This window comes from Triticum urartu, chromosome 4A (assembly GCF_056163025.1).
Source record: "Triticum urartu cultivar PI428250 chromosome 4A, HENAU_Tu73, whole genome shotgun sequence".
Taxonomy (NCBI): Eukaryota; Viridiplantae; Streptophyta; class Magnoliopsida; order Poales; family Poaceae; genus Triticum; species Triticum urartu.
This window is the reverse complement of record NC_141876.1, coordinates 539,860,071-539,870,004: the sequence shown is the minus strand read 5'-3', so window position 1 is coordinate 539,870,004 and position 9,934 is coordinate 539,860,071. Positions and strand designations below refer to the sequence as shown.

The following is a 9,934-nucleotide window of genomic DNA, read 5'->3' as shown; positions in this document are numbered from 1 at the left end:
ATGCCCGTGAACATGTCATGTAGTGTTTGGCCCAACAATGATGGATGTCGTAACACTGAGAGGGCCCTAAGAATATTTCTCCGTCGTCCCCGATTTTGACCTATCAATCTCTTGTCATACATTTCCGATTTACCCTAAAGTTGTCGTTATGATTATCTTGTTACGGGTAACGTTTGATGAACCCCAAAGCACATCTTCCGGTATGAAGGTACTCAATACCCTCACAGTCTAATAAATTATGCATACATTAACATTTGTGTGATTATACTAATAACTCGTGATGATATGATCTCGTACTATATCAATCGATTGGGTCTGTTCAACACAATTGGTCTTCTAACAATGTGCTCCCATTGTTTTCAACATCCTTGTCACTTTAACCATGTCCATGATAAGGAAAACATGATCAACACAATTGTTATTCTACCAATGTACTCCCATTGTTTTCAGCATCCTTGTTACTTTAAACATGTCCATGATATGGAAAACATGACCATCAAGAAACACATGAGCTAGTCTTACCAGTAAGACTAAGAATTAATTATTTCACACATGCACATGAGTTTTCCTCCGATTCTCGTTTATATTGCGGACTCGAGAAGAATTGTGGTTATTAATAAACATCAAATAAAAATTTGGAAATAAAGAATAACATTTATTATTGCCTCTAGGGCATATTTTCAACAATTCACGCGTTTAAGAAAATGTAGGTCACATTTTTCTAAAATATACATTGTAAAAAATGTTTCAGAAATATGTTTTGTACCATTGAAAAAATGTAAATTACATTTAAAACATGTCCAGACATTTCAAAAATATGTTGGTGACATTTCCTATAAATTAAAAAAATGAAAAAAAATGTTTCCACATTTAAAAAATATTTTGTATCATTAAAAAATAATAGCGTGTATTTGAAAAATATTATAGACATATTTGGAAAACATCAAAACCTATATTTTTAAAAGATAATCATGTATCTATAAAATGTTGAACATATATACAAATATGTTAGATGTATACAGAAAATATTCATTGTGTATGGAAAAAGTAAACATCAAAACATTTATTTTAAAAATAATTAATCATGTATCAGAAATATTAAATGTCTATAAAATATATTCCCATGCATACGAAAATGTCCAATGTGTATGAAAAAAATATACATGTGTTAAAAAAATCAAAGAAACTGGTGAAAATCGAAGAAAGAAAATAAAAGGAGAAGACAGAAAACCCAAAGAAACCCGTCGAAACCAAGGAAATCTTGAAGAATACTGATGCAAAACTGTAAAAATCAATATAAAAACCACATAAAAAAACATGCGCACAACTAAAGTATTAGACTACCCACAGAGGGGAGTAATTTCGACTAGTAATATGCATATATTACTAGTCTATTTTACTACTTCTATAGTGAAGAGTAACATGTGTGTGATATCATGCAACACTTCATTTATTACTAGGTTATAGAGTCATTTTGTCTTGATATATGTGATGTAATAGCTATATAACCACATGTCTCTTTTTCCTCATTAATTACTTGCCACGTCATTTATTTTGACTAAATATGTATGATGTTACTACTTATGTTACTTTCACTATGGGTAGTCGACCAGACCGGGGAGGGCTCAACTTTAGGCGAGACCAATTAGAACTCGCGGCAGGCGAGAAATTTGCTTTGCACCAACCGGTAGCGAGACGGAAGCCGAGCTCGCCTACATAGAGCCGATGGTGGGGGCAGCCGAGTAGCCATGTTGTTTCGTCTCGCTGGCGTCACACATGTGTATGTCTTTTCATTTTTACTTTTATTTATATCCTGAGTAATAATAAAAATGCATATCTTGTGAAACTTATAATTAATAAGTTTTTAAGAATGTTAATTGCACATTAAAAAAATGTTCATACAAGTAATGTTCACTCAATTTTTAGAAAATGTTTGTAATATTAAAAAAAGTATGTGGCATTTTAAAAATATTCACACTTTGAAAACAAATGTAGGTGACATATACGATGCAAACAAAGTTTTTTAGATTAAAAAAAGATATGTATCATTCAAAAAGATGTATTTTACATTTAAAATTTATTCACACTTTTTAAAAATATGTTTGTGAGATTTTAAAGAAATGTTAAAAAATGTGCACCCAGTTTAGAAAAAATATTTCATATTGGAAAAATGTTTCAACATGAAAATGTTTAACATGTATTCAAAACATATTCAAAACACGTATTTGAAGAATGTTAAGCATATATTTGAGACATGCTAAACATGTATAAAAATTGTTGCTGATGTATACGAAAAGTGTATAATGTGTATGAAAAAAATTAGACATGTGTTAAAAAACTGAAGAAAAACGATGAAAACTAAAGAAAGAACTAAACAAAACCAATGAAAAAGTAAAAAGAAAGAGGAAAGGGGGAAAACCTTAAGGTCATCCTATGGACCCCGCACCATTCTTATTCCTATTTCCTTCAACCTCGGTCAATGTTTTTTTTACAATTGTGTTTTTTTTACAATTGCTTGTTTTTTAAAATTTCCCATTGCAATCAATTCTTCCGTACACACTTGCATTTAATCCTTGTAATAGTAAGACTAGGGAGGCGGACAACCTCGCTAGTTTTGTTCTGGGCCAATGCAGTTTTGCAATTTGTGTGTGCAGATACTTATCATTGGTTATGTCGTACACTTCTACTGGTTCGATAAATTTTATGGTCATCCACTTGAGGATAATTGCTGCTACAAACCCTTCAATTGGGGGCTCAACACCTTCCTAGTTCAGAGGAAGCATCACGTAGAAAAACAAGCTCAACGTTGTTGTCGGATATGAAGATCCCCGAACTCATCTTTGTAATCACCCAGGGCCACATCATCACTTGCGCACCCGAGCGAAGAACCGCCATGTTATGACGGAGTAAGCCGACGTGACCGCTCGTGTACCTATAGATGGGATCATGGCACTAGCATCTCACTACATAGATTACCAACACATCAAGAAAATTCACCGCTGGTACACATCCATGCCCTTTGCCTCAAGCCGTCCTCCATAGATCTTACTCTGGAGCGCTATCATTGAGCATCGAATCAAGCCCAATCACGCAGCCTCATCGCAGCCGCAACGCCGTCAGATCAAGGCCACAAGCCCCTGAAGCAGCTCGCCATTGGCAGCAGCCGCAATGGCCAGCCACTTGAGGCCAGACCAGTCACACGCGCCGCCACGGCCCAACTGTCGCCACCACCCCGGACGCCGTCGACCAGACCCGCCACCACCATGCACTAACACGGTATTTCCCCAAAGAGGAATGGATGATGCAGCACAGCTACGGTAAGTATTTTCCTCAGTTATGAAACCAAGGTTATCAATCCAGTAGGAGAACCAAGCAACACTATGTAAATGATACCTGCACACAAAGAACAAATACTTGCAACCCGACGCGTAAGAGGGGTTGTCAACCCCTCCTCGGTAAAAAGATAGATTAAACTATATGAGATTGGATAAATAGGTCTAGCAAAAACACAAAATAAAATAAGTAAATAAAAAGTGTAGCAAGGTATTTTTGTGTTTTTGGAATAATAGATCTGAAAGCAATATGATAAAATATAGACTCGGGGGCCGTAGATTTCACTAGTGGCTTCTCTCGAGAAAATAGCATATGATGGGTAAACAAATTACTGTTGGGCAATTGAAAGAAGAACAAATAATTATGACGATATCCAAGGCAATGATCGTGTATATAGGCACCACTTTCAAGATTAGTAGACCGATTCCTGCCTGCATCTACTACTATTACTCTACACATCGACCGCTATCCAGCATGCATCTAGTGTATTAAGTTCATGGAGAAACGGAGTAATGCAATAAGAACGATGACATGATGTAGACAAGATCTATTCATGTAGGAATAGACCCCAGCTTTTTATCCTTAATAGCAACGATACATGCGTGCCTCGCTACCCCTTATGTCACTGAGTGAGGACACCGCAAGATCGAACCCATGACAAAGCACCTCATCCCATTGCAAGAAAAATTAATCTAGTTGGCCTAACTAAACCAAAGATTCGGAGAAGAAATACAAGGCTATAACAATCATACATATAAGATATTAAAGAAAACTCAAATAATATTCATGGATAGATTTGATCATAAACTCAAACTTCATCAGATCCCATCAAGCACACCACAAAAAGTCATTACATGAAATAGATCTCCAAGAACATCGAGGAGAACATTGTATTGAGAATCAAAAAGAGAGAAGAGGCCATCTAGCTACTGCCTACGGACCTGTAGGTCTATGATGAACTACTCACGCATCATCGAAGGAGCACCAATAAGGATGATGAACCCCTTCGTGACCGCGTTCCCCTCTGACAGAGTGCCGGAATAGGGCTCTAGATTGGATCTCGTGGTTCTGGAACTTGCGGCTGCTGGAATTGTGTTTCGATCGCTCCCCTAGGGTTTATAGAATATCTGAGTATTTATAGAGCTAAAAGGCGGTGCAATGAAGCTCCATGGGCCCCACCACCCATCAGGGCGCGCTGGGCCTCCTAGCGCGCCCTGGTGGGTTGTGGGCCCCATGGGCCTTCCTAGCGCGCCCTGGTGGGTTGTGGGCCCCATGGGCCTTCCCTCGTCCACTTCCTTGGCTCCCAAGTTGTCTTCTGGTCCAAAAAATCTCCAAAAAGTTTTTGTGCATTTGGACTCCGTTTGGTATTGATATTCTACGAAGTAAACAACAAGCAAAAAAATAGCAACTAGCACTGGGTACTATGTCAATAGGTTAGTCCCAAAAAATGATATAAAGTTGCTATAAAATGATTGTAAAACATCAAATAACGATAATATAACAACATGAAACAATCAAAAATTATAGATATGTTGGAGACGTATCACGCATCACCATCATGTAACAAGAGCTGCCACCAGATCTGCGCTGCCACACGACATGCTGCCATGGCCATGAACACGAGTGTGCCAAGCCCCTCCCCCCACCTTCCTGACGTCGCGATGGCATTGCCGATGACCCCTCCGGCGACAATGATGCGAGAATGAGAGGAGGAACACTAGTGGATGGTGGCTATGGTTCCGCCATGTCGCCAGGTTGGGCGACGTAGGGGTAGGGATGAAGTGTTTTTCCACTTTGTTGCTCCTGGTTGCCATAGACGTATGCATGATAACTGTTGCTTTGTCAGTGTTCGTGTGTATTTTGGTTGGATCCTTTCAATCTATGCTTCTCTTCATCGACGATAGTTGCTATTTTAGTGTGCTGGTCCTTTGGGGGCTTAGCACAATGACTTCTCGGCTGTTTAATACAATAAGGTTTGCCCGACTTCGCTGAGGAGGGGCGATGACAGCAGCGCGCCTTCGGCTCACTCCCGTGCTTGTAGTCATCGCCAGGTGGTCTACAAGCATGCATGTATTCTTGCAAAAAATATATACAAACATGCATGTAATTTCTATTATCTTGTGTTCTTTGTACTACCATGATGTTTGGGAGTAGATTCGAAGTTTTCTCGCAACTTTAAGCATGAACTTGCCTAATTTTCCAACAGGTGTGAGACAAGATTTTTATTTTTTTATTTAGATGGGAGAATTTTCAACCCTCGACTAAGAATGTGAAATGTTAGGTTGGTGGCGTAGCTTCATCACAATTGAAAGAATCTTGATTGGGGCAAAGTGTACGGTAAGGATAGTCATAGTGGGAGTAACTTAGCTAGTAACATAACATATTTCAGAACAAGTTCGCTTATGTGATAGCTAGTTAATGAAAAGAGAGATGTTTGGAGGAACATACATATTAGAGCATGGTTAAAAGTACAGGGAGCTGGTGACTATATGATGTTGCCATGTCAACTGTAGCCAAACATATAGCCGGCAAGTATAATAGTTAGATGTAAATAAGTACTACTTCATTGATACATGACCCACCTCCATCCCTCACAAAGTCTCTAGGAGCATGTGCTACAGCCGACTGTTAGTTTGTAGTCCTCTTGTCTTCTCTCTCTTTCAGCTCAGTATAAATATATTACTTTTAGTCTTATAGCCCGTCTATATCACCTTATTGTACTTTCTTTATTTAACATCACGTAGCGTTTTTCAAGAAAAATTGAGTCTACAAGTTAATAAATGCAACCATATACTCCCTTTGTCCAATGAAATGTGTACGTTTGAGTTTAAAATTTGTCCACAAAAGAGTATACTTCTATCTTTACAATGCACTTTAAAGTATTTTCTCTCATTACACGGTAGTCAAGACCAATAACATTCTATACATAATCTTCTTAATTTCTGCATGCACTTAGCTCATTTGGGGTTGAGTAATTAAAGAGGAGAGAGAGGTGGCTTCCATCTTCCCAATGCATTTTTTACTCCACTCCATAATTTGTCCTAAAATTTCTAGACGTATACTTTTCACCGGACGGAGGGAGTATGATAGTACTCCCTCCGTCACGGTTTAGAAGGCGTGCTTGAAAATTCTCTGGAACCTAGGTGGTTATCTATTGATTGTGGTATGGGCTAAAAAATAGCATTCACACTACGCATGCATATAGAAATAGTATATAGGAGTACTAATTAGCTACTAGAAATAAATGCAATGGGCCCTAAACCTTGTCTATTGTGGAAACGCACGCAAATTTAACTGTGCCTTCTAAACCGTAACGGAGGGAGTACTACTTCTATGGCATTTATACTCCCTCCATTCTCTTATATAAGGTCACACACTCAAATTACAGGTACTCCCTCCGTTCGGAATTACTTGTCGCGGAAATGGATGTATCTAGATGTATTTTAGTTCTAGATACATCCATATCCAAGATAAATAATTCCAAACGAAGGAAGTACCAAGGTAAAATTTAATGACTGCTTTGCAAGCCAACTTTTTTTTCTAGTTAACCGGAATCATTAATACGTCCGCATGCATGCAAGGAATGAATGGAAAGAAAGTAGCACAATGTCATTATGACTACATGCATGCAAGTATTAAACAAGTCGCCAGTGCGAGGAAACATCATTAAATTTTGTCTCGGTTACTGTTAGTGGTCTTGTATAGATGCAAAATGTATTTTTTATAATGGCCTTGTATAAGGGAGTGTGGGAGTACTATGATATGGTACAGTCAGCACACTATAAGGATTAAACAATTATATTTCTGCTGAGTTCGATGAGATAGAAGAGGAGACAGAAGGGAAGCAGACTGTAAATTAACAGCCGGCTGCAGCCCGAACTCCAAAAATGAGTGAATCTAGATATTCTAATATGGACCATGCATTAATAAAGTAGTATTACTTAGCAACTAGCTACTATACATGTTGGCTATTACGTTGACTATATGTCACATGGCAACTCCATATAACCTGTTGTTGGCTATGCTATTAACCGTGCTCTGAAGATAGTAACATAGACTAGTGTCATATGCATGACACTAGTCTAAGTTATTCTCACTATGACTAGTCTAAAGTCTTTATTTTCCTCATTAACTTCACGGTTAGCCTGTGGAACGGACTCCTTGCCCAGCACGTCGTCTTGACCAACAAGTTTTGGCACATCGGCTTCTTGTTCATCTTCCTCTTTGGCCTTGCCCCATAGCACCATGTACAGCCCCGCCACGATTAGCACAGCACCAAGTACGCTGCAAAAGGAAAAATGGCAGCGCACACGCGACTCCCCGTGAGAAACTCAAACAGGCTCCACCATGTTAAAAGGCATGTGAGTTACTGAATAGGGCATCACATTCCGATGTGCAGGGCCTCGTTAAGGACGACGGAGCTCATGACGGCGACGAAGACGATGATGAGAGGTCCGAACATGGCGACGTAGAGGGGTCCTTTCTCCTGCAGGCACCACGACATGAGCGGGAAGGCGGACCCGGACGCCACGATACCCTGGACGTACGAATCAAACATCAGAAACATGGCATGGGCGTGAAGGGAGGAAGCAGTGGCCGGCCGATCAGCTGCCTGATTACCGCGAAAGCCGACGCGTAGAGCCTGATGTTGAGCCCGAGCCTCCAGTGGTCGGCGTCCCTGTGGATGCAGAGCGTGAGCAGCGTCGACTGGACCGCGCCGAAGACGCACACCAGAGCGGCGATGGAGCAGTGGCACGGGTAGACCTGGACGACCTTGGCCTGGATGGTGAGCCAGATCGCATAGCTGAAGCAGCCGGCGATGGCGAGAAACGAGCCGAGAATCCGAGAACCCGCGGCCGGCTGCGGGCGGAGCTGGCGATCGCCGCTGGCGTGGCTGAGCCCGGTGTGCGCCAGACGGTGGAGGAACCCCATCTCCGGGCCCTTGTAGAACGTCAGCAGCATCGCGCCGCCCAGGCCGACCAGGGTTCCCGCCAGTTTCGCTTGACCGCTGGGCTTTCTGAGCTTCAAAGTCTCCATCCTGTTTTTCCATTTTTCAAGTGAGTCTGTGACTAGTACAGTATTCACTATCCAGAAAGGAATTGAGATTTTATAGAAATCTTTGATTAGTATGACGACCCACCTGCTCAGGATTGCGACGATGAAGGTAGCTTGAGGGGTGAGGTTGCTGAGAGCTGTGACGATGGTCGTCGAATTCGTCAGCTTGATGGCAAGCACCAACAGGTTCTGGTTCATGGTGACTCTGCATTTGTATTTATATATGTGAACAAACATAGTAAATCAACGTGGTTTTTCTTCTATCGACCAAAGAGTTCAAGTCTAGAGCATTTGCTAGCATGGTCATCAAAGAGAAGAAGAAGTTACCCGAACAGTCCACACAAGAATAACCCTGTCACAACCTTGATGGTTAGTGGTGGACGTTTCTTCCTAGAGATCACACCACAGCCGTATTAGTCAGCAACAAATCTTCTTTAACACATGTAGACTGTGTTCTGGCAGAGTGTATGCTCGTCTCACTATCTTGTGAGACAAATGTTCAAATGAGCGAGGATATTAAGAAGGCATGCACCTCTCGACGAGGAAGGCGATGGGGCAGAGGAACGCGGCGCCGAACATGGGCCTGTAGGCGACGAGGACACGGACGTCCATGCCGTCGTCGAGCGCGAGCTTGATGAAGATCTGCATAGCCGAGAAGACGAACTCCACCACCACCATCGCCGCCACCGGTCGAGCGGCCTCCAGCACGCTGCCTACTCCAACGATCCTCATGCTCTTTACGTGGAGCTCAGGGATGGGCTAACAGCTCAGGAATGAGATCGATCGACCGGTTAATGATCAGCCGGTAGATTTACACCAGTACTACTGGTATATACTGGTATTCGTCGGGTCTGTCCTAGCGATGTTAGCCAAGCGCATGTCCTTGTTTTCGAGTGCCCCGGCAGCAACAACAACTACACCGATGAAATCCGCACGTGTACGGACAGAGGAGCGGCGGCAAGCTGACATCATAGCACTGGTAATGCTGCTGCGGTGCTGCCGATCTGTATGAACGCAGGGGCGGGCCCACGTCAGTTCATCGGTGTTCAGTTGAATACTTTGTCACTAAATTATGTATATATAGTGTGTACTGATTATATTTATGGGAGGTGACGTTCCGGTTGATAGCGAGATGTTTACAGCGATTTCGTCAATTTTAAAATGTGTTTGCTCGATCTCTTGATGGTAATCATAAAGCTAGGGTATACAGGTGTGCAGCGAAAAAGATGTGTATGTATGTACGTAAACATTCACTTTAGTATTGTACTTCTTAACAAACATATATGCCCAAAACCGGGCCTGGTCTCTCCTTCACTACTCCGAAATGGCCAGTAACCCAAAGCATCCTCTTTTAGCCCAATAAGAAAATTGATGCAACAACCACCATGTGAGAGCAACTAATATGGGTAACCTGCAAAAAGTTTTTTCTCTCGTGTAGGGTTTCCCTTCTCTCAGAGGCGATTCCCCCATCGTCGAGTTCCTATTTCCTTGTCACCGATTATCTCCTCTCCGGGGGCTTGGACTGTGTAGAAGTGCATGCTCTAGC

At 41.6% G+C, this 9,934-nt stretch overlaps 1 protein-coding gene across 1 annotated transcript; it reads right to left on the bottom strand.

The window, feature by feature from the left end:
* Positions 1-7,415: 7,415 nt before the first annotated feature.
* On the bottom strand, positions 7,416-9,087 carry LOC125554856 (WAT1-related protein At1g09380-like). Its single transcript, XM_048718252.2, has 6 exons — positions 8,921-9,087; positions 8,716-8,778; positions 8,474-8,593; positions 7,954-8,371; positions 7,719-7,870; positions 7,416-7,617 (listed from the first exon to the last, which is right to left on the bottom strand). Exons 1-6 carry the CDS (start codon positions 9,064-9,066, stop codon positions 7,416-7,418), a joined length of 1,101 nt encoding a protein of 366 aa, XP_048574209.2. The 5' UTR covers positions 9,067-9,087.
* Between the last annotated feature and the right edge of the window lie 847 nt (positions 9,088-9,934).

Coding starts and splice junctions, on each gene's coding strand:
- LOC125554856 (XM_048718252.2), bottom strand. CDS start 9,066: ATGGTGGTGGTGGAGTTCGTCTTCTCGGCTATGCAGATCTTCATCAAG. Junction 8,372..8,473: donor ATCGTCGCAATCCTGAGCAG/GTGGGTCGTCAT, acceptor ATGGAAAAACAG/GATGGAGACTTTGAAGCTCA. Junction 7,618..7,718: donor GAGGCCCTGCACATCGGAAT/GTGATGCCCTAT, acceptor TTCCTTTTGCAG/CGTACTTGGTGCTGTGCTAA.